Raw genomic sequence first — 26,033 nt, 5'->3', positions numbered from 1 at the left:
GTGGGTTTCCTCCGGGTACTCTGGTTTCCTCCTACAATCCAAAAATATACTGGTAGGTTAATTGGCTCCCAACAAAATTAACCCTAGAATGTCTGTGTGCGCGTGTACATGTGGTAGGGAATATAGAATGTAAGCTCCACTGGGGCAGAGACTGATGTGAGTGTTTAACTATTTTCTGTACAGCGCTGCGGAATATGTTTGCGCTATATAACTAACTGGTAATAAATAATGATGTCCTGGCACTGTGCAGAGCGTTAGAGATGTGATCACCTCCCTGCTGTAAACAATACAGTTAATGTCGTATTTTACTGACCGCGAATGTCTTTATATCCTAAAACCATCATTATTAATTCAGCTATCCGCTTCAACGCGCGTTCAACAGGCTTACAGAGCGCACGCTAAATGGTTAGAATAAATGCTTGTGTGATCTCGCCCTGAGGTTCCCCTCCAGGCATTCATATACAATAGCATTTCGTTGCCTACTCCCTGACACCCACCCCACACTCTCCTGTTTGAGTGACTGGATTAGCAAGGGCTTGACAAGCACCTATCATTTCCAATGGAAATTCATAGCACACCTTCCTCCCGGCACAGAGGCTGAATCAATCACACACTTGACTTGGCAGAGCAATGTGTATTAAGTCCAGAGCAGAGTGAGACTGTGCTGCGCGCGTGTGTCTGTGCTCTGCTCTCCGCGCAGTCTGGTTCTGCAGAGCAAAAAGAGACTGAGATATATATACATACATACATACATACATACATACATATATTAGCTGCAGATACTTATTAGTCCCACACTCGCTGGGTTTCCAGGCACCATCGTTCAGCACCCCGGCAATGGATAAATTCTGCACCTGTTGTGCAGGACGCTGCTCAAAGTCCCTTCCCTGCTAAGCATCCCACTTAGCGTTCCGTCCGCATGAATGAACCAAGGAGCCAGCCTGTTCTCTCCTGCGCTGGTCAGACGGTGTGAGCCCTGCACTGGGAAAGGCTGTACAATCAAAGTAACCTCACGGTATGGGATTTCATTATAAACCCACTGCAAAGACCTGAAAGTGACGCTGCTGCTGCTGCTGCTGGAATAGAGCGGATGACCCGGGACTGACAGGTGGATGGTAACACTACAACGATACGACCAGAGATCTGTGCCAGGAACACCGAGGGGGAAATCTGTGGGGCTGGGCGTCTGTATAATGTGACCAGACAAATATTTGGGGACATGGGAAACTTGCTCAGAGGATCAGTCATGAGAAGGACCCATTCAGGTAAGCCAGCCTTGTCTACGGCACTCTTTAATTATCACGTATCATCATTAATATTATTACTGTTATTATCATTCAAATAAATAATAACTTTTAATGTTTGTGTAGGCAGTACAGCGAGGTATAATCCAGTGGTTCTCAAACTCGGTCCTCGGGACCCCACACTGTTTTCCAGGTCACCCGACAGGTGTACTCATTACTGACTGACACATTTTATAAGATCCACAGGTGGAGCTAATTATTTCACTTGTGATTTTGTGAGGAGACCTGGAAAACCTGCACTGCGCGGGGCCCTGAGGACCGACTTTGAGAACCTGTGGTATAATACTGTGAATGTGCAGACAGAGGTAAGCAAGTGTGCCCCTCCACCAATTGATATAGGACTACAAGTTGCAGCATAACATGCCAGCATTGTATTCTGATTACAGCTACGTGGAAATCATTTTGCAGACCTGTGGAATATACTGTAGCAGACCCAAACATACAGCAATAACTGCTGGGAATATTAATCCATACTTGCCTACCTGACCCTCTCCTTCAGGGAGAGAATGCTCTGTTCCTGGACCTCCCTGGTAATGTATGATTGCCATCACCTGTGGGGAGCTAGGTCATTGATAAGAAAGGTGTTTCCCCACAGGTGATGGCAATCCTACATTACCAGGGAAGTCCAGGAACAGAGCATTTTCTCCCACATGGAGAGGGTCAGGTAGGCAAGTATGTAATGCAGGTCGAGGAGAATCTTTGTCTTTCCTCATATCCTCAGCAAGAGAGTAATTTAGTTTATGCTGGTGACCAACGTGTGATGTTAGTCCTGCCCTGTGGCTTATATTTTAGTTTAATTGCAATTTATTTTCATTCAGGATGATAAGACTTTACTGTTGCATTGTACAGGTGTTCATGAAGATGACTTGTCAATACACACTCCTGCTGGTTATATGGATATTGCATTTTTTTCGATCTGTGATTGCTTTTTCTTGTCTTTTGATTAGATTCCTATCTTATTTGATTGCACTCTCAGGCTGCAAAGCGCCTTTACTTATACTGTCTGTAGTTACAGAATTCCTGGCACACGCAGCTGTGTAACGCGTGTTATACTTACAGCAGTCACAGCAGGCTGGAATTCAGAATCCCTCCTGTGACTGTATAATCAATGTCTGTATCCCAGAATCCACGTTCTGCCTTTATCCCCGAATTCCTGCTCTCTGTATCCTAGAAATCCCACTTTTCCTGTGCCCCCGAATTCCTGCTCTGTCTGTATCCCAAAATCCTGACTGTCTTTATCCCAGAATCCTGACCTTCTGTATCCCAGAATCCCGACTGTCTATATCCCAGAATCCCAACTGTCTGTATACTGGAATCTCCAGTCTGCCTGTATCCTAGAATCCCAGCTGTCCGTATCCCAGAATCCCATCTATCTGTATCCCAGAATCCTGACCCTCTGGGGGAAATTTACTAAAGGAAATTTGTTAAAAAAATAGATGTATTTGTATCCAGAAATACACTCATTTTTGACATTTACTATCCCGAAAATACGCCAATTCGTATTCGTATTGATGTGCTATCAATACGAATATGAATTGAAATATTTTCGGGATAGTAAATGTCAAAAATGAGTGTATTTCTGGATACAAATACACCTATTGTTTACAAATTTCCTTTAGTAAATTTCCCCCACTGTATCCCAGAATCCCGGCTGTCTATATCCCAGAATCCCAACTGTCTGTATACTGGAATCATAACTCTGTACTGTATCCCAGAATTCTGGCTCTGAATACTGTGTATCCCAGAATCCAAACACTGCCTGGATCTCAAAATCCCATCTGTGTCTGTATCCCCCAATCTATGAACTGTCTGTATTCCAGAATCCCAGCTGTGCCCGTATTCTAGAATTCCCGCTGTCTGTATCTCAGAATCCCTTCTGTCTGTATCCCAGAATCCTGACTGTATCCTAGATTTCTGACCCTCTGTATCCCAGAATCCCAGCTGTCTGTATCCCAGAATCCCAGCTGTCTGTATCCCAGAATCCCAGCTGTCTGTATCCCAGAATTCAGACTCTCTGTATCCCAGAATTCAGACTCTCTGTATCCCAGAATTCAGACTCTCTGTATCCCAGAATCCCGACCCTCTGCATCCCAGAATCCGCACCCTTTTTGTATTGCAAAATCCCTGCTTTACCCATACCTAATTTATGATTGCCATCACCTGTGTTGAACCCCCCCCCCCCCCCGACTGTATCCCAGAATTCCAATTCTTCTTAAGCCCCTAGCAATACATTATTATTATTATAATTTTATTTATAAGGTGCCACAAGTGTTTCGCAGCGCCGTACAAAGGAAATTGCTGAGCAATATATTGCCCAGTGTCTCCTTTTCATCAGCGACCAGCGATTAGAATAGGTCTGAAAACGGGAGCGCGCATTTATCGCCGGGGCACACTCCCATCACTGGCAATATGGTCGCCAGCGACCATATTTCCAGCGATTTCAGCCCCTATCGCCCCCATGTGTACACAGCTTTAGAAGTTGTAGTCATTACTGGCTGACACATTTTAAAAGATCCACAGGTGGTGCTAATTGTTTCAGATGTGTTCTTGAGGAAATCTGGAAAACATGCACTGGGTCCCTGATTAAAGACTACATAAAATTACATTTTAGTAAAAAATTTAATGATAGAAGTGAACTTATGTTAGTCACGTAACTTGCTTACATGCACCGTGTCATTACAGTACAATACTGCAAGTATATCAATGTTTTCTCTGCATCCAGAAGTTAACACATTGACTTTCATACCCCCAACTGTCCCGATTACAGTCCCACTAACTGGAGACTGTTATACTGTCCCTCCCACGGGTCGCAGTGCCCCACGGGCGAGTGGGGCAGTGGGGGGGAGACAGCAGGTATGGACAAGGGGCCTAATTCATACCTGAGTGCAGGGCAAATTCGTTCCCAAAATGGACAAAACCATGTGCACTGCAGGTGGGGCAGATGTAACATGTGCAGAGAGAGTTAGATTTGGGTGATTTTGTTTCTGTACAGGGTGAATACTGACTGCTTTATTCTTACACTGCAATTTAGATTTCAGTTTGAACACACCCCACCCATATCTAACTCTCTCTGCACATGTTACATCTGCCTCTCATGCAGTGCAGCATGTTTTTTTCTCATTTTGAGAACAAATTTGCCCTGCGATCAGATCTGAATTAATGTTCCAAAAACCTGAGTTTGCATAAACAGCAAAATGATCGGATAGCCTGCCTGAACCGGCGGAAGCGGCAATGTCAGCGGTGGCGCATGCCCAGCAATTGCCCAGAGTAATTTGTATGAAATACACCCCGATAATGATGTGGAAACCCATCGCCGGCACAGAAACAAAAATCCGGAAATATTCTGCAAACCTACGGTTTTTGAAATATTTTGGTTTTCGGATATCCGGATAACGGATACACGATCTGTATATGCATTTTCTTTCATGACTTATACCTAGCACGTCAAGCTTTGCCAAGATGCTGCTCTTAGATGTGTGTGGAACTACAAGTGTCAGCAGGCTTATTCAAACTTTGGCTGACATTTCATGCTGGGACCTGTAGTTCCTCATCAGATGGAGATCCTCAGCACGAACAGTGGCCGAATTAAATCACAATGGGGGAGATTCTCTAAGAATCTCCGCCCCCCTTCGCCGCCCATCGCAATTATAATTATCGCTTATGTTCTAACATATGCGATAATTATAGCAAAGGACAACTTTTGCGTTAAGAGCTGTCCTTTGCAGTGAGAGTCGCTGGGTCCCAGCAGGTCCCGGCGGCTCCCCCCTCCCTCCCACACCCGGTGCTGCTGCTGCTGCTGCGCCGGGCTCTCCTCCTCCCTGCACCCGGAAGAGGATCAGTGCAGGGAGGAGGTCACAGGTCCGGGCAGCAGAGCTCTGTGCTGCCCGGACACAGGTGAGGGAGGAGGGGGCGATGCGGGACGGCTGGGGTCCGTGCGGGGCGGCGGGGGGTCGTTGTGGGGCGGCGGTGGGATGCGGTAGTAGCCCATTGGCTTCTATGGGGCATCGCCAGATTTTTCAGGCGATGCCCCCCGCCGCGGTAACCCGGCAGGGGATGCTTAGAGCATCCCAAAATGCGGTAAAAACCCAGATAACGGGGTTTTTACCGCATTTTTAGCTTAGAGAATCTCCCCTAATGAGTGGAAATATTTTGAGGACCGAGATCAAAGCACTGATCATATGGGAATTCACAGCGGGTCACAGCGCTGTGAGTGAAGAGTTAATAATAAGTCAATCAGCATTTCCATCTGATTACACTGAACAAACGTCTTATCTAGGTTACCGTTAATCATTGATGGTGGCTTGGATTGTACAGGTAAACTTTCTCTGGCTGAGAGCAGAATAAATAGTGGGGGACTGCTGGAGCCGGGTCAGGGTAATTTGCAATAAACATAAGAGAAGTGGGCAGACCGATGAGCCGAGTATATTCAGCATTTGGTCAGTAACTTAGTAACATGACATCATGGGCTTGAGTCCGTCTCTCCAGCAACCAAGCATCAACTGCAGTTCCTGCACCCCGCCAGGAGAGGGTGCGTGACATCACAGTGACTTCATTGTGAATGAAACACAAAGCAGATTCTGCTCTGTATCGAAAGGTGCCCATACACATTACAATTATTGTTTACAATATTGTATACAATATCGCGTCTCATCGCATCTCAGTTTTGCGATGAGAGGAGATGAGATCTAGTACAAAAAGTATGTGCTGCACATACTTTTTGTACTAGATCTCAGCTCATCTCATTGCAAAGCCGAGATGCGGTGAGATGCGATATTGTATACAATAATTGTAATGTGTTTGGGCACCTTTAGGTCTGGGCTGCCTACCTGACCCTGTCCAGGGAGAAAATGCTCTGTTCCTGGGCTTCCCTGTAATGTATGATTGCCATCACCTGTGGGGAGCTAGGTAATTGATAAGAAAGGTGTTTCACCACAGGTGCTGGCAATCACACATTACCAGGGAAGTCCAGGAACAGAGCATTTTCTCCCTGAAGGAGAGGGTCAGGTAGGCAACCCTGCACTGGAATCTATAGTCACACACGCACACATGCACATACAGCAAAAAATTCTCTATCTTTCTATGTAACCTATATCAGTGACAATACACAATTCTAGCATGTTTTTGTTTAAATTAACTCCATTAAACAGAGATAATGGGAAATTTCAAAAAACCTGCTATGCAATTGCGGGACTGAAAATGGGACACAGTGAATGTACATCTGTTTTCAGTCACCTCCAGGGCAAGTCTGATTGCTCCTAAAAACGTTAATCTTAAGAAGAATCACCGGTACTTGCACTTTGCCCCACTCCGTGAATACTCATTAACAGTGGCGACTCCAGGGGAGCAGCTGCAGTACAGATCAAAATTCAGATACTGCCACCAACTGCCATTCCAAAATAACTCACTGGCAGAACCATTCAACCATGAGGCAGCCACACAATGTATAAAACGCATGCAGACATGGTCAAGAGGTTCAGTTGTTGACAGTGGCGTAGCTACGTTTTGGGCGCCCCCCCCCCCGTCGCCGCCCCGCCGCCGAGCACCCCTACCCCGCCGCCCATGCAAACCCCCCCTCAATCCCCCACAGCCTTACCTATCGCGCTGGTCCCGGCGGCTCCGTTCTTCTGCTGAGGACCACGAGAAAATGGCCGCCCCCATACAGCAGACAGTTTCAGAGAACTGTGTGCTATATGGGGGCGGCCATTTTGTGGTGGTCCTCAGCAGAAGAACGGAGCCGCTGGGACCAGCGCGATAGGTAAGTCTGTGGGGGATTGAGGGGGGGGTTTAACTATAGCACCGCAGCCCCCGGCGCCCCCACATGCACAGCACACCCCCCCGCGGTGGCGGTGGCTGTGGTGCTATAGTTACGCCCCTGGTTGTTGATCAGGCTATACACTAGAATTGAGGGGGAAAAGTGTGATCTATGTTACTAGACCAGTAAATGATTGCTGGAGCCAGATGCACGCTATTAAGGGTTCATATGCAGGCAGTCCCAACCACGGTCCTCAAGTCACACCAACAGTGCAGGTTTTGTAGATATCCAGGCTTGAGCACAGGTGACTTAATTAGTACCTGAGTGATTCTGATTAAACCATCTGTGCTGAAGCCTGGATATCACTAAAACCTGCACTGTTGGTGTGCTTCGAGGACCGTGGTTGGGAATGCCTGCGCTAATGCTTCTAAAAATGAAGAGTTGGTGTTGTCCATAGCAACCAATCGGATTCTGTCTATCTATTTCTGTATTGCATCCTAGAAAATGATAGAATCGGAGGCTCACACTGAGTATCACTATTGTCAGATAAGAACAGGAATCTATGGCTACAGTCGACACAGGCTGGCCGACACTGGACAGATAGGTAAAAGATCAATTCCAGCTGGATAATGCACATGACACCGCATGGTGATGCCCTCCGGACTTCTCAGTACAATACGCATGTGACAGAATGGGCCAGTCACAGCATGGCAGACTGGAGGTGCAGCCAAAACATCTGAAGCCATGTACACACACGTGTGTACACACCTTAACTCAAGGTTGCCGACTTTTTAATGCTCCTATCCGGGAGAAGCCCGGAGAGGAGACTTTCCTTACCCGATCGGGGGGGGGGGCTTGACGGTGACGTCATTAAGCACCGCCCCCAATACGGGAAATAGTAGAAATGACTGACCCGATCAGGGGGCGGGGCTTGACAGTGACATCATTAAGCCCCACCCCCACTACGGGAAATAGTAGAAATGACTGATATCCATGGAGGGGGCGGGGCTAAAATGACGCGATTGTGCCATTTTAGCTCCGCCCCCTCCTCTGAGACCCGCGAATTGCGGCATTTACATGACACGATTCGGGGGGTTCAGGGGGGTCCCCCAGATTCCGGGAGGGTTGCCCACCCTTCCGGGGGGCCGGGAGGGAGACCCGATTTTCGGGAGACTCCCGGGAATTCCGGGAGGGTCGGCAACCCTGCCTTAACTGATGACGCTGTCCAGTCACCATGAGCCCGAGTCTTTGTGAAATGTTACCAGCGCCTTGTTGTACTCATGCCACCGATAATACAGGCAGCTCTGGGGACAGGGGAATGCAAGATGCACCTAAAGCAGGCATGTCCAAACTATGGCCCTCCAGCTGTTGTGAAACTACAAGTCCCATTATGCCTTGCCACAGTTTTGCTATTAGCGAATGCTAAAACTATGGCAAGGCATGCTGGGATGTGTAGTTTCACAAAGCTGGAGGGCCACATGCCTGGCCTAAAGTGTGTACATTCTTAAATACAGTTTAAAGCAAATATCATTAATCTGCATGTTGTTACTGTATATTCCACTGAAATCGTATTGTGCTGAGATCATATTGTTGTTGTTGCTGCCAAGACTTAGATCATTGTTACCTGGCTACAGATGACATAATAATAGCTACTTGGCTACAGATGAGATAGCAATTAGTGAACTATTTTGATTTATTGGGTTTTAACATTGATGTCAATGAACCCAGTGGTTCTCAACCTCGTTTCTCAGGACCCCCCAACAGTGCACATTTTCCAGGTCACCCGGCAGGTACACAGGTGCACTCATCATTCACTGACACATTTTAAAAGATCACAGGTGGAGCTAAATACTTCACTTGTGATTCTGTGTGGAGACCTGGAACATGTGCACTGTTGGGGGGGTCCTGAGGACCGAGGTTGAGAAACACTGAATTAACCAATAGACTTCGGAAGGAAGCTGTCATGAACATCAGTAGTACAAAGGAAGAGCTGACCCCAGTTTACACAGCGTTTATTTCTCCTGTCCAAGTGCCAGCTGTGGACACGTCACACATGGGGTAGTCATATAAGAGTATTTGTAACACGACTACGAAGACAGAAAAGGCTCTTCATTCACTCCCTGTAGCCGTAAGGTGCAGCGAGATACAAGAGGGGAAATACACACAGTACACACGAACATGTTCTCTTGGCTCAGGACAAGAGCTGTGATTGTAATACACAAACAGCCAGTAGATGGCAGAGTGTATACTCATAATAAAGTATCCTCCAACAGTGTACAACACACAGTCAATGCTGTACACAGAAACAGTACTGAGTAGGTAGACCGGGTTAAAAGGTCAACATGAAATCGGTCAAAATGTCGACATTAAATGACGCCTTACACTAATTGGTGGTCCGTGTCAACAGTTGTCGACATTGACACCCAAAAATTTGAGAATTTCATGTCTAATTTTTGATGTGTCTACCTTTTTCATATCTACTTTTGACCATGTCGTCATTTTGGTGCTGCGACCTTTCTCATGTCTACCTGTTGCATGTTGACCATATGGGGTAGACCTATTGGCTGTCTATCTAATAATCCACACCCACATAGACAGAGTTGGGATTATTGGGTCTACCTTCATTAGGTCGACCACTGAAGGTCGACAGGCCCTAGTTCGACACCTTCAAAAGGTCGACATGGGTTTAGGTTGATCGGGTCATTAGGTTGACAAAAGCATTAGGTGGACATGGGCAAGGTCGACAGTCAAAAGGCCGACAAGGGTTTTTCACAGTTTTTGTCCCGAATGTCAACACTGTCGACATAGACACCCGGTGGCTCGCTATGCTTGGCACACTATTTCATTCTCCCTCCACGCCCTCGGACATAAAATGCCACCTGTCGGCAAATGTCGACCTCTTGACTGTTGGGTTGGAAGGTCGACACAAGCATTAGGTCGAATATGGGAAGGTCGACAGTGACAGGTCGACACAATTTTTTTATACATTTTGTTTTGAACCGGCATGTGCCGACAGGCGGTATTTCATACCCTACCATCCACTACGGCGTAATGGGAGAATGAAATAGTGTCGGAGTAGGGACGGAGTACATTTAGACTGTGTCGACATTGGGAACACAAAAAACGCAAAAAACTTATGTCGACGTTTTCACTGTCGACCTTCCCATTCTCGACCCAAAGCATGAGTCGACCTTCAGACCCTGTCGAACTTACCCATAACATAACTGCTGATCTGCTTGGGCCGTATTAGCGCTGAACTTTGGCTACATGAGAACCCCCCCTCCGTTCCACTTCACCGGTTATAAGGTACAAAATAAATACAATATCATGCCGGTCAGCAGTAAATACCATGAAAGATACTACTGAAACCTATGAAGACACCAATTGTCCTGATGACACTTCGGTAACCACCTATTAGTCCACCTTTAAATCAGTCCTAAGGGGTTCCTCATTCCAACTAGAATCTAGACGGAAAAAATGTCCGTGCAACAATGACTAAAATAGTCCAAATCAACGGCGAGCGCAACAAAGCCCCTTGTTGCTCGCCACGCTTCGGGCACAGTGGCTTGCTACGCTCGCCACCTATTCTATTGTCCCTCTATGGGGGTCGTGGACCCCCACGAGGGAGGATAGACAGTGGCCATCGGGAATCCGTCTGTCGGTGTTTTAACAGTCGGGATCCCGACGTCTGATAAACATACCTCCCAACTGTCACGATTACAGCGGGACAGTCCCGATTTCGGGTCCTGTCCCGCTGTCCCACCCGCGGCAGGCATTGTCCCGCTGCGGGGGTGGCAGTTGGGAGACCCCCCAATCTAATAGAATAGACGCTGTGCGCATGCGCACAGCGTCTATTCTAGCATGAAAATGAGGTCGCGGCTAATTAGCATAAGTCGCGCCCTCATTTGTATACGCCCCGCCCCCTTTTCGGGCGCTTGTTCGGCAAAGTGTCCCTATTTCATTGAATCAGAAGTTGGGAGGTATGGATAAATGACTGTTGGGATCCCGACTGTCGGGACCCTGTCCAGCACCCTTTTAGATGCGGAGGGGGGCGTGTCATGTTCCACCCATAGGGCGTGTCTAATGACACATATGTGTGTTTCCACCTTCACTCTACACTTTTCCCCCCTGTGTGACCCTGACTGTGCCCTGTGCCACCCTGACTTTTTACACTAGGTAATAGAGTAAATGATTCCTCTCCCCCTTACCCCTCCCCACATATTCATAAAAAGTATTCAATTACCCCCTCCATGCTGCTGAAGCAGCTTCATGAAAATGTTTAATCTCCCTCTGCCCCTTTAATAAGCACAAGCTCAGCAGCCACAAGCTCTCCATGACCATCCACCAATCAATAAATCGTACCCACTACCGCTGCGTCCGCTCCCGGGGCCGTGCTGCACTGCATAGTGCGCCCATTTCCTACTGTACACTGCAGTACAGTCACCATGGCACTCACCAATAAATGTCTCCCGCTGCCGCTCCTGCTCCCGCTGGCCATGCTGCGCTATCTGAGCTTACACAGAGGCCCGCAACGGCCGGCATTCAATAGGACAGCTGTGACGTCATGACGTCGCACTTACAGAGTCCAACCCCGGCACTTTGTGACTCGCGCAGTCATAGTTTTCTCTGTAGAGCTAGAAAAAACTGGGAGGATCAGGCCTATTCCCATGAGACCGGGAGGAATGATCAACGAGCCGGAGACTCCCGCAAAATGCGGGAGGGTAGGCAACTATGGTCCAAATCAATGCTATAACTCAGGCATGTCCAAACTATGGCCCTCCACTTGTTGTGAAACTACAAGTCCCATCATTCCTTGCCACAGTTTTGCTATTACAGAATGCTAAAACTATGGCAAGGCATGCTGGGATGTGTAGTTTGTCCTTCCGAAACCCTAGGAATACAGCTGAATGCTTTGAGGAGTAAATGACAAATCTACATATGGTTTGCAGGAAACGTGTTTGTCGGAGATCTCACCAGAAGGTCTGTACTTTAAGTAATAGATTGGGCCAATATTTCGCTCATTATCTCTGAGCACATAAAGCTCGGAATGGAATAAAAGCGCTAGTCAATGCTAAGTGGGACAGGCTCGTTAATCCCTGTGACACAGCAAACGCTTGTGCAGAAGATTATATTAGATTGTATATTAGAACGAAGCGACACCGGGAATAATCAGCCAATAGAAGAATCTATCACAGACTCAAAGACTTAAAGCTTCCTTCCCCATCCCTAGAATCTTAACCTTCCCTTAATGCACGTTGGTCACATCAGTAAATCCTCAATGCTATTAAATCCATGCAAGTGGAAGAAGCACCCGGTACAGATGGATATATACATTGTTTTAAGAAACCTGCTGCTGCTTTATTTGTGCCAACGTCGCCTGTACATGTGGTAGGGAATATAGATTGTAAGCTCCACTGGGGCAGGGACTGATGTGAATGTTCAAATATTCTCTGTACAGCGCTGCGGAATATGTGTGCGCTATATAAATAACTGGTAATAAAGAAATAATGAGTAAGTATACTGTACATTGTGCTCCAGTCCTTGAATTAAGTGTATAAAATGTCCAGCTCTCCAGGTATCAGCTGTCCGCTCTCCCTGTACACTCTTACGGAGTGCACTGAAGTATACTCTTACAGTAGTAATACTTGGCAATTATTCCATTTCAAAGCTCTCCCCAGTGATATTTATAGGCTCTATTACAGTTAACATTTTCATTTCATGAGCGAAGGAGAAATTCCATAAGTGCTGTTACTAGAATTACCTTTGCATGAAATTGCACATGAATTCCAGCCTGTCATCTCTTTTTGTTTCTCCTCCAGGAACAGAGAGGAGTGGGTAAGTGGGTGGCGGGATTTGCACATATTCGCGCAGTTGGTAACATCTAACGCTTTCATTGTTTGTAATGGGGTGAGGGTGTTAGGGTTAGACACTAGGTGGAGGGTTAGGCTGAAGGGGGGGGGTTAGGATTTGTGTAGGGTTAGGATGCGGGCGGTCGGCGGATCACTTGTAAAGCAGCGTAATATATATTTGTGAATGATGTCGTTCACAGATATATCGCTCGTACACACTGGCCGAAGGTGCATCTATATATCGGCTGTTCCATCGGATGTCCGTTCAATCGGATGGGCCCTTTCACACCACCCTTGTCCCTACATTTTCTGGTGTGAGGGGGGCAGCCCGGCAGTGGGGTCTGGGCAGTGGCGGCTGGGCACTTGTAGCGCTATTTTCTGGGCAGCGGGGTGGGAAACGCTGGATTTTGAAAACTTCTTGAAAAGACTGGCCGGCTGCTGATTGGCTGAGAGTGTCCGGCCAGTCTTTTCAAAATGTTATTAAATTAAGCGCTTCCTATCCCGCTGCCCCGCAAATAACACTACAAGCGCCCCCCAGCTGCCGCTGCCCGGATCCCTGCAGTCTGGACCCCATCACCTGCTGCCCGGACCTCACTGCCCGGACCCAGGTAAGTACCTTTCACACCAGCCAGTAACCCGGGCTGGTCGTGGGAGCAACCCTGCTAGCTAGCAGGGTTGAAATCCCGGCAAACTTTCTCAGGAATTGGCCCGGGAACCGTTCACACCAGCGCTAGTCGCGGGTTGTTCCCGGGGCCCATGTGGGAATTTTGGCTGGTGTGAAAGGGGTATTAGACAAACCCTTTCCCACTGGAAAGAGCAAAGTCCGTTTCACTAAAAGTATAGGGAATAGTTGAGTTTTTGGTACTGAAGATTAAAGTAATGCCAGCAATAGGCATGGAATGGGTTAAACATCCAAGGCTGTGTGTGTGACCCTTGGGATGCATGTGACTCGGGGATCCAATAAGGTTTAAGGGAATGGCAGAGTTAGCTGAACATTAGGGCAGGAAAGGGAGGAGTCTTCCTCTCTTTCCTGCTGAGTTTTCCCTCCCTTCCTTCCCTTGATTAGTAGTGGGGGGGGGGGGGGGGGTGTTCTTTGGGTGTTTTAATCGCGTTGGCTGATAGGCGGGAAAGAACGGCAGGTTAATAGTTTTAGCCTTTATTATCTGTTTATGCAATGTAAATGCCTATTCATTGACTTAGGCCTTTCTCTCGATCACCCGCTCGGGGGCAGCGAGACCACCCGGCTGGGTGGGTAGTCAATGCAGTAGGTCGAGGGGATACCGCTTGGTAGGGTAGTTTGATTACGGGGGTGGATTGGGGGTGGAGTTTAGTTTAGTAGCCGTACTGTACATACTGTACATCTACCCCTGTACTTCTTAAGGTACCAGCCTGAGGATAAAAATAATTTTGCAGGGAAGAAGAGTTTTGGTTCTACTACTTTTTAAAAAAGGGAAGCGCCACCTCAGCCAGTTCATTTAAATCATATCACCCCCCCACCACCACCTCAAATAAATGTCATTTATTTCACTTAAGTGAAATCTAGCAGTGCTCATGCATCCCATTGGCACAGAGCAAGAAACGTCCCTAAAGGGAGAAGCCTCCTCTATGTCCACACTCAACGCATCCCTCCAGAGACTAATGGGCACCACGGGGAAGGGGATTACGGTATTACCGTATTTTTATGAATATGTCCCCAGTCCCAGAACCAGACACTCCTCAGTCATTTGATACAATGAGAAGACTTGTGCGGGAAAGTAATGCCCCCAGGCAGACCATAATGTGTTAGGATTCTCCCTCAGAATTGTGGCGAATCACTGGACCAGACATAATAGGATGGCAGAACCCACTGTGAGCCATGTATCTGGAATGAGGCTCTTACAGTGGACTGTAATCATACTCGCACTGTGTGAAATGAGACTCTTATCTTCTAATCCACTCCCGCTACTATGTTACCAGTGTAAATGAGGACAGCTGATCCAAGTCAATATGATATAACCGCATGCTACAAAAGCTGACAGCTGGCAGGGTATGCTGAGACCTGTAGTCTCAAAGCACCCGACTTACAACAGGTTGCCCAACACACTGTTTAAAACTTAGTTATTTAAATCATTGATTTATAGGCCTATCCCTATGACATAAGAAATTAGCCTGCACAGGAGTAGTAGTAGTAGTAGTACGTTTATTTATAAGGCGCCACAAAGTGTCCGCAGCGCCGTACATAGCAAACACAAAAAAAAAACAAATTACAAGGTAACGTACAGGGTGTGTAGAAAGATACAGTATAAATAGGGGTATAGCTGGTAGAACTAAAATCAGCATCAGTTCAGAAGTAGGTGTCAAAATAGTCAAGGAGACCGAAGATGAAGTAGAGGAAGGGAAGAACAGGACAGGAGCACAGGTGAGGTAATGAGCCGGAGAAGCTGTCCGATAGCGGGGGAGGTGGAGCATTGAAGAGCTCCTGAATACAGAAGAAAATGTGGAAGGCCTGGATGGGCGGCGGCCATGCAAATGAGCTTACGTGCCTCCGCCCACCAGGTGTAAAGAGAAAAAAAAATGCCCCCATCTCTCTCTCTCGTGTTAGGGGCGGGCACTAACGTTTGCCACTTTAAAAAACTGGAGATTTCTTACCAAATCTCTCACTTTCTGATTCTCTCATCCTATTAAATTTCACCCCAAGTATATGAATGAATACAAATCACAGAACATTTAATGAAACTGCTGCTCAAAAAACCTGGAAAAGTGGTGGCATAATGACCAATCAGACTTTACATTTTTTTAAATGATACTAGAGTATAATTGAGCCACATTGGTTACGATGGAATACAAAACCTTCTATCACTGGTGTCATTTTGTTTAGTTATGCCCCCCAATGGCATAATATATAGAATAAATATGTATTCCTTTACCTGACTATGCATGCGTTTTGAGCCGCTCTGTCTGGTAAACCGGGGATAATGATGCGTGAAAGGAGAATTTAGCAAACAGATGCTGGGTTCTATGAAAAGCCAAGCCTGCATACAGATCGACCAATTTTCTCGCTGTAGAAATAATATAAGAGGCAACCTGGGTGTCCTTGATGTATTATAGCATGTTGGAGTAATTGTAGTTTTATAAGTAAGCTTTGCTCAAAACACTGTCTAGCCTCTTGTCCAGGTGTCACGGGTAAAAGCCTCGGTCTGCAACCTACTGTTCATACCAAAATCGTTTAAACACAAAATAATTGGTTCTGTGATAAAAATGTTTTGTATCAGATAAGGTGAAGGCTATTATAAACCATACTGCACATGAAAATAAACTTGGAGCGGCGATTTCATATATATTTTTGTTGTTGTTTATTTTTACAATAATCGAGTATAAAAATATTTCAAATGACCATTTCTACTTAGATGGTTTTATCAATCTGCTAGCAGCTATACTGTAAATAATGTATAATTTTGTAGGGATTACTCAGTGTAGTGTAACTACCATGGTAACCACAGTCACGTGGCACAAGATGTTAGTAAGCAGAGAGGCTTTGGAACAACCCTCTGAGCCTAATTTGAGCTGTGTATTGTAAAACACTCCTCTTTTTTTTCTCTTTCTACCATCACATATTGTAGCATGCAGAAGGCTGAGGGCAATAATTGGAGGAAGACAACAATAATTACACCTAAAATCTATTTAATTAAATAAAAAGGCTAAATGGGATTGTCTCTTAACAAATGTACTACTATTGGTCAGTTATCAGTGAAGTTTAAACGGAGAAAAAAAAGGCAGGGTTTTAATGCAATTAACCCATTCACTCCTGATTAGAGATGGTCTAGAAGGGATGTCGATTAGTAGGTCAACAGTATATAGGTTGACACTCATTAGGCCGACAAATATTTGTCGACAGGCAGTAAATTGACAGATAAAATGGTCAAATTGCAGTAGGTCGGCACACGGAAAAGGTGAAAATGTAAATGGTCGACACATGTTTTCCATGTTTTTTTGGGTGGCTAAGTCAACAACAAGGCTTAAATGGTCCTGGAGAGGAGGTGGGACTCCCTCCTCCTAACACCCCCCCCCCCCCCCCAATCATCATTAGGCAGAGCCAAGACCAATGCCAGGGAATTTGTGCCCTACCTCTCTTAAAGTGATAATGGTCCCACAAGGAAAGGGTGTGGTCACACATATCAATACCGATATTTATATGACCAAAGAACAATAAGTGAAAAGCGTAGATTACGTACTTTTTCCGTAACCTGCGTACCTTTTATTCCTAGCTACATGCGAACAAAGCGTAGCGCAGCGTAGCGTACCTTTACCGTGTATTGTACACGGATGAATCAATGAAGTAATAGGAGATCCCTTCGCAGTACTAAGTCTCTAATCTGCGAATACACTTTAAGGACAAGGTCCGTAATACACTTTATCGCTAGATGTGAATAATTAGACGAGACCACGATATAACAAGTGAGGAGATAGATTTCTCCGTAAATAGTGTATTTAGTCCCTAGCGGACAAAAGGGGATTACAGAAAGAAGAAAGTACAGGGTAACACATGATACAATTATCTAACAATAATAAATACTTTAAAACACTTACAAAGGAACAGAAACAGATACAATTATAATCAGCCACATTACATAAAACGGGAATACAAATGTTACCGTTAAGGAATAGCGCAGCGCAGTCCGGTCGGAGCTCGCTATATTCAAATAGAACTATAGCCTGGGTTGGTGAGGGGATATCAGCAGTGCCAAAGTGACCGAGGCAGCCCAGGGTTAGCTATCTTATAGGGTCAGAAGGGGGAGGTCAAAGGCCATTCCTATTGGTCAGGGTTCGAATGTCCAGTCCTCAGTGATTGGGGCAAAGTATTACACCTGCTTTGGATTGGTGCAGGGGGAGTGAACTTTGGAGTCCTTTGTGTGTTGGCATCGTCGTCGGGGGTCGTAAACAGCAACAAGAACCGGTTATATCTAGATTCCTTTGTCACACACAGTTTAACAGAAATAGTCCTTGAAATATAGATTTTGTCCGTAATTATCGGACCATGTGAGTTGCAAAGTTTTCGCAACGACCGGAGTACTGCGCATGAGAAACGGAACATAACGGTACCAAACATTATACAGACAGAAGTATGTAATGCTGATTAAACTATGTGTAGTGCTCTAAACCTTTAATTAACTATATTTTATTTGGTGTAAGTATGGTATTATGAATTTATGTGTAATAGTATGGCTGCGCTTCTGGTCCACTTTGTCACACAGACTCTGGTATTATTACTTTATTTGCGCAACTCTGCGAACCAAAATGGCGGCCATACTATCCTAAAATGGTGTGTGTGTAACTCGACTTTAACACACAGTAGTAACCAATTAAAATTGGTTAAATTAATACAAACAATAGCACAGTCATATACACATTACACTGCATGTGGTGCCCTTGATTTATATTAAGTCACACAGTAGTGCCCCTTATACACATAGGGGGAAATTTACTAATATGAAAAACCTAGTTTCAGTCGTATGCAAAGGGGATGCAGTTAAAATCCTGGCAGTCGGGATCCCGGCGTTCAGAATCCCGACACCGGAATCCCGACCGCCGAAATGCCGACACATTCTCCCTCCTGGGGTGTCCACGACACCCCTGGAGGGAGAATAAATTAGTGTGCCGAGCGTAGCGAGGCACCGGGCCCGCTGCGTGGCGAGCGCAGCGAGCCCGCAAGGGGGGTCGATCCACGTCCCCCCCCTTGTCGGCATTTCGGCTGTCGGGATTCTGAACGCCGGGATCCCGACCGCCGGGATTCAATACTGAATCCATGCAAAGTCGTGTTCCGGAGGGGAATGTACAAAGCAGTCAGATACGACTTTACGCCTAGCGGCCAATCAGGTGCCAAGAAAGTCGGCTCCTGATTGGCCACTAGGCGGCCAATAGAAATCATTCTGAGGAGAGGCGCCGAGTATGAAATATCTCAGCATCTCTCCTCAGTGCGATGTGGACAGTGCGGGGACCGGCGACAGCATGAAGATTACCTGGATTACGGCGGACCAAGACAAGACATCTTCAGCACAGGACCAGGTGAGTAGGACTTCCTTCCACAGCTCCAACATGGATTTCTTCGGACCCGGACACCGCCATGGACCTGGAGGACGACACGGACCGCCGACATGGACCTGGAGGACGACACAGGACACCGGACACCAGGACAGAGGGCTACCTACGGGATCAAGATAGGCATAGGCGTGCGCACGGGGGGTGCCGGGGGTGCACAGGCACCTCCTAATGACCGTCCGCTGCCAAACTCTGACTCTGAGTGACAGTCCCGCGCCGCTGCCCAAATCACGCTGACGCAGCGGCGCGGGACTGTCACTCAGAGTTGGTCGGCGAGCAGCTGAATGGTAAAGGTCCATGTCGGGTGGGTGCCTTCCTTCTCCAGGAGCCGAGGAGGAGAGCGGGCGCACCACCGGCCCCATCTCCTACCTCCTCCACTGCGCCTCATTGCCGCTGTGTCCTCTACAATGTCCCCCAAGCAGAGGTGGCGGAGCGATCAGCTCGGCACTCCCCTCTGTGATGTGATCTAGATCAGCTCTGCGCTCTTCTAAGCAGGCTGTGCTCTGACTGACTGAGGAGCTGGAAATGAATGAGGCAGATGCGCTGTCACACTCACTGCACACAAAGGAGGGAGTCCGGAGAGCAGCCAGCACAACAGGGCACTGGCAGTCCCGACTAATTGGTATGTGACATCCAACGATAATCACTCACACAGCAGAAGGTCAGGGCTGACACAAGGGGAAGGGGACATGGTAGTGTCTAGATCCCCTTCAGTTTTGACAATTGGAGGGGGACATGGCTGACACAGGGGGGAAGGGGACATGGATGAAACAGTGGGAAGGGGACATGACTAACACAGGGGGAAGGGGACATGGTTGACATGGGAAAGGGGACAGGGTTGACATAGGGAAGGGGACAGGGCTGACACAGGGGGAAGGGGACATGGCTGACACAGGGGGAAGAGGACATGGCTGACACAGGGGGAAGGGGACAGGGCTGACACTGGGGAGGGGGGGGCTGACACAGGGGACCCCCATGGCTGACACAGCGGTAATGGGGACAGGGCTGACACAGGGGTAATGGGGACAGGGCTGACACAGGGGGAGGAGGACATGGCTGACACAGGGGGGGAGGACATGGCTGACACAGGGGAATGGAGACATGGCTGACACAGGGGGAAGGAATGGCGGTGAGGCGTAATGTGTAATGGACATCACGGTTTGAGGTGCAATGTGTAATGGACATTACGGCGTTTGGTATAACGTGTAATGGGCATTACAGTGTATGGCATAAAATGTATTGAGCATTATGGCATGTGGTATACTATGTAATGGGTGTGTGACGTGTAATAGGCATTACGTGTAATAGACGCACTGTCCCTGTTCTCCATGTTTTACAAAAATTTGTCAAGCCCTGGCATAATATGTAATGGGCATTACTGTGTGTGGCATTATGTGTAATGGGCATTGCAGTATGTCGCATTATACGGCACGCACTGTGGGGAATGGTTCGTTCTGAAGTGTATATATAAATAAGTCACCTTCTTTTTAGTTTGCATTGATGCCCAACTGGCATTGATGGACACGCCCAGTTGGCGGTGCAGGATACGCCCCTCCAATGGTGCACCCCCTAACAAAATGGGCTGCGCACGCCTATGAAGATAGGTAAGTATCAGTATGTGTGTAATGTATGTATTAAACTTTTATTTTCATTGTGTCAGTGTGTGTTTATTGTACTATTTTTTTAACTGTGGAACTACAAGACCCAGTGGGCCCTTTAATGCCCCGCAGGCTGGGACTTGTGGTTCTCTAAGTCCCAGCTTGCGGGGGAGGCTTGCTGGGACTCATAGTTCCACAGTTTTAAACAATAGTTTTTTCATCTATTTTTTTTTTACACCACTATCAGCCCGGTGACCACAGCCCAGGGTCACCGGGGACAGCACCAGGCTTCAGCCTGTTCAGGTAAGTCCTGGAGGGGGGGGGACCCCTTTATTGGGGGGGGACCCCACTCCCCCAGGGCCCCTGGCCAGGCTGACCGGTCAGGGGATTAGTGTTTTGGCCGCGGGACCTTATATATTAAGTGTCCCCCGGCTATGACATTACCCTGCTGGCTGGTTGTGCCTGGGGCTGGTTCTTAAAATACGGTGGACCCCTACTCATTTTGTCCCCCGTATTTTGGGAACCGGACCTGGAGCCTGGGGCTGGTTGTTAAAAATCGGGGAACCCCTATTTGTCGGGTTCCCTGATTTTTAATTACCGGCCCCGGCTCTTTCAGCCTGGTGCTGGTTACAGCTGTGGGGGGTACCCCAAGCTGTTTTTTTTATTTATTTATTTAATTTTCCTTTTTTTTTTTACACTAAAACCTGCACGGATCTGACTGATCCGTGCAGGTTAAAGCCAAATACGACAGGGAAAGCAAGGTGTATTTTCCTGTCGTATTTTGGTGCCTGTTTTACACCAAATAGCAGCTGTATTATTCTTTTGAATGGTGATTCCTGTCGTATCCTATCGTATTTGTAAATACAAATACGAATGTCCCATCTTTAGGAATATGAATTGTTGTATTTTCGGGATTGTAAATCCCGAAAATACAAATGTGTAAAAAATAGGTGTATTTCTGCCTACACCTATTTTTTACGAATCCATATTGGTAAATTTCCCCCATAATGTCCACAGTTGTGCTGCTTATACACATCTGGCTCTGTCACTCCAGCAGCTCACTGTCCATGTCCCTCAGCAGCTTCCTCTACTCTCTGGGCGGTATTCAATGTGGCTGATTCGCCAGGATTTTATGGCGAATTTGTGCTGTTTGGCGAATTTTTGACTAAAACGGTGAATCACCCTATTCAATGACCAGATGGCGAATACATTTGAAGGTTTTTTTCGCCATGATTCACCGAGTAGCAATCGCTATCTTTTTATGGAGAAGTGGAATGTGAACTTTTAAAATAAAGTGTTTTGTTTTTTACATTTGGTGTAAAAAAATCAGGAATTTTATTCTGAGGAGGGGCATGGTATTTTTATTCATGTGCTGTAAGCACATGAATATATATATTTAATTTAAAAAAAAAAATATTTTTTTTTATTTATTTTTTACACAGCAGCCAGCAGGGGGTGCCGGAGCCAAGCCGCTCATTACATATTCATATATTCACTGCACCCGATCGTTACGATCGGGTGTAGTGAATATACGCGGTCACCTGCTGGCACCCCCTGGGTGGCAGCCTGTGCTGCCTGGCACCCGGGGAGCCCACCTCCCCCCCACAAACGTTCTGGGGCAGGCAGAGAGACTTCCATCTCTCTGCCTGCCACCGTCCTCAGGCTCCCTGTGGCGTTCGCCGCAGGAGCTCATATTCGCCGGTCAGGGGCAGCGAGCCCCTGACACGTTGAATACCGGAGCCGGCGAGGCTCCGGAACGTGGCGAATGTGCAGCGAATCCTAAACAGGATTCGCTGCACCTCGCTGGTATTCTCATTGAATACCGCCCTCTGTGTTCCTCCAGCCACCTCTCACCCTATCTTCAGCAAGCACAGAGCCTGCTATTCTTAGTGGTGCTTCTTCACTTCAGAGGCGGTGATGGCATGACATCACATACGCCGTGCCAGAAGGAGAAGCCGATGGTACAGACTTTTCTGTTGTAATTACTGTTCAAGGGCTGTGGTAGAGGCGGAACTCAGTTCCACCCCGTTCCCCCTCACTTTAACCCCTGGTCGACAGTGGCCAACGTGGACCGTCAATTAGTGTAACAGGTCCGCTCACATGGCTTGCTTTGTTCTCTGTACTCGCCACGCTATTATAATCTCACTCCATTCCGACATAGATTGTGATGTAATAACAAGTCAATTTGAAAATCAAATGAATGAAAAACTTGTGTCAACCTTTCTATGCGTCAACCAATGGTATGGCGACCTTTGTTTGTCAACCTTTTCTCAATGTCAACCTATGGCATGTCGGCCTTATTCATGTGTCAACCTATTGCCTGTCAACCAATAGTGGTCAACCTAGGGACTGTCGACCTTTACACTGTTGACCCATTGACCGGTTACCTCTAGCACGTACCCCATGAATTAAAATGTTATTTTTATTGATCCTTTATAACAGCTGCGGAGATTTTGAGACTATACCATAATTACCATGTGCAACTAATGTAATGTTGATAAACTTGTGTGCATCTAATCAGGGTTTGACTGGTCCACAGGGATGTAGGTGAAATTCCAAGTGGGCCCCATTGTCTTTGGGTCCCACCTCTTTCTTTAATGTCAGCATCACATTACAACATTAGATATAATAGTCTTTTGTCAATTCAACCAATAACCAATGTTAATTTGTCTTTTTTTTTGTCTTTCAGTTATTGTCTTGAGGGAGAGTCAATCATAACAAGACAATGGAACCAATGTCTCTTCCAATGGCGTCTCTCCTAGAACCTGGGACAAGGGAGTCCAATTTGACAGCATTCCAAAATGTCACTGGAAACAGTACAGGGATGGAACCTTCAATGTCAGGGATGAGTTCAGTCCTGATTCCTTTTATTTATTTGCTGGTATGTGCCATCGGACTCAGTGGAAATACCCTAGTAATTTATGTTGTCCTCCGTTATGCCAAGATGAAGACAGTCACCAACATCTACATCCTTAATTTGGCGGTTGCAGATGTTCTGTTCATGTTGGGTCTGCCCTTTCTTGCCACCCAAAATGCACTCTCGTATTGGCCTTTTGGCACTTTTCTCTGCAGGCTGGTGATGACAGTGGATGGTATCAACCAGTTCACCAGCATCTTTTGTCTAACTGTGATGAGTATTGACCGTTACTTGGCTGTGGTTCACCCAATCAAGTCAACCAAATGGAGGAGACCTCGGGTGGCAAAATTAATCAGCGCCACTGTATGGACTTTTTCATTTCTCGTTGTTCTACCAGTGATCATCTTTTCAGATATCCAGCAAGATTTCCTCACCTGCAACATAAACTGGCCAGATCCGGTCAATATTTGGTCTACAGCATTCATTATCTACACATCTGTGTTGGGGTTCTTTGGACCATTGTTGGTGATTTGCCTCTGCTATCTTTTAATTGTCATTAAGGTGAAGTCATCTGGTCTTCGTGTTGGATCCACTAGGCGTAGGAGATCGGAACGTAAAGTCACCAGAATGGTGGTCATCATAGTTGCTGTCTTCGTGTTTTGTTGGCTCCCTTTCTACATCCTCAACATCGTAAACCTAACTTTTATCGTGCCGAATGAACCAGCCTATGTTGGCGTGTACTTCTTTGTGGTTGTCCTGTCCTACGCCAACAGCTGCGCTAACCCAATCCTGTACGGCTTTCTGTCGGACAATTTCAAGCAGAGCTTCCAAAAGGTTCTCTGCCTTCGCAAAAGCAATGGTATAAAAGACGCCGACCTGACCGAAAATAGGCAGGAAAAGAGCAGCCACATTCAGGAGACAATGATCACGTCACGTAACTCAGAAGTAAATGGACATACCTGTATGCAGACAAGTAAGGTCTGAAACATCAACTATGTAACTATTGCAGAGCACCTGGTGCAAACAACTATGTTTTATCTTGGATTGGAATCCGGACTCTGCACGGATGTAGGGGCCCTGCACACAATCCTTTTAAATAGGACCGTGTTTCTCTACACAAATCCAATAGAGTAACATATAAATGAACGCTGACTGCAGTATTTATATAAAAGTCATCTCTGATATCTTCAGTTGATGATGACGTCCTCCTTGATCATCCAGGGCATTACCCTGTCCAATACCCCCCCCCCCCCCCTCCCCTCTTCTCTAGAACAATGAATTGAGAGATTCATTGGAAAACATTTGATAGTCAGCACACGCGAAGCTATTTGAGACTGCAATTATAGCTGTTAAACATGTCTGGTCCATGGTTAGAGTAAAACACCAGTGAAGTGGATGCTGATTTGTAATATACACACATATCACATTTCCATACTAATATGTGCTATGTAGGGCTGCATATGACTTAATCATTATTCATGCCGGAGCGACATGCAATCGGCAAGGACAAATGCTATATACTGAGATACTGAATGTCACCATCACTCTTGTCTTACATTGGAGATCCCCAGAACTATTACCGGTTCTCTTTTCTACAAACGATAAACGTTTTTTCCCCAACATGAAGCACTTCTACAAAATATATTCCGATTCTCCTCTTCACAATTTAGTTTCGTACTGATTTTTTGATTTATTTGAACAATATGTCACTTTTATGTCACCATGGATATTTACAGTTTCTTTTCTCTTGTAATATGCTAATGCTGTATATATATATATACAGGTATGGGATCTTTTATTTGGAATGCAGGAGCATCATGCCTTAGAATATTATTCTGAGTTTTCGCCCCCCCCCCCCCCCCCCCCTAGCCTGATAATCCCATTGTAGGTAAGTGACTACAAGCAGTTGCCTTTGCTATCAAAGCTTTCTGCTTCAAATGACCAGATAAAAGATCCCATACGTGTATTATAAGTAAATAAATTAAATAAACGGCAGATAAGCCCAAAACTGTATTCCACTTATGTGTGGTATTATTGTTATTAGGGTTTAGTGATGTTCTATATTCCATGACCTCAAAGGTACTGCATCATCAATTCATGTGCAGGGGTTCTATCAAATGATAGCAAGATGAGAGTCTAACCCAATGCAGTTGGGAAGAAGACACCGTTCTAGAATGGAAGGAATTAACCAGCACAGTTCAATGTTAAACTGGGTACATACAGTCATCAGTGTCTGCTGGTGATACGCAGACGTCTGTGGACATATGCGACTATATCAAGTTTGATGTGTTGCACATCAACCATGAAGCCATCACCAGCGACCCCATTCATGTTAATGAAGGACGGAACAGTGACCGTTCCATTCTTTATTAATATCGATCCAGTGTGTATTGGCACTCCAGGCTAGCAAGGATTAAATTTGATGTCAGAACAACACGTTCTAGTGTGTACCAAGCTTTCCTCTCTTACATGGACGCAACTTTCTATGCAGAGGTAAATATTTCTGTCTACATATTTTTTCAGATTAAGCGAAATCCAGCACTTCTTGATCCATGGGCAATATTACAGCGCCACCCAGTGGTTATAGTATAAAATGGT

General features: G+C 46.3%; 1 protein-coding gene across 1 annotated transcript; it reads left to right on the top strand.

Moving 5' to 3' along the window:
- The first annotated feature begins 488 nt into the window (after nucleotides 1-488).
- SSTR5 (somatostatin receptor 5) lies at nucleotides 489-25,448 on the top strand. The gene is made up of 2 exons (XM_083152785.1): nucleotides 489-1,265; nucleotides 23,268-25,448. The coding sequence occupies exon 2, from the start codon at nucleotides 23,304-23,306 to the stop codon at nucleotides 24,417-24,419; it is 1,116 nt and encodes a 371-aa protein (XP_083008911.1). The 5' UTR covers nucleotides 489-1,265; nucleotides 23,268-23,303; the 3' UTR covers nucleotides 24,420-25,448.
- The last annotated feature ends 585 nt before the right edge of the window (nucleotides 25,449-26,033 follow it).

This window comes from Crinia signifera, chromosome 7 (assembly GCF_055691185.1).
Source record: "Crinia signifera chromosome 7, ASM5569118v1, whole genome shotgun sequence".
Lineage (NCBI taxonomy): Eukaryota > Metazoa > Chordata > Amphibia > Anura > Myobatrachidae > Crinia > Crinia signifera.
Note: the sequence above shows the minus strand (reverse complement) of the source record. Positions and strands in the feature narration are given on the sequence as shown.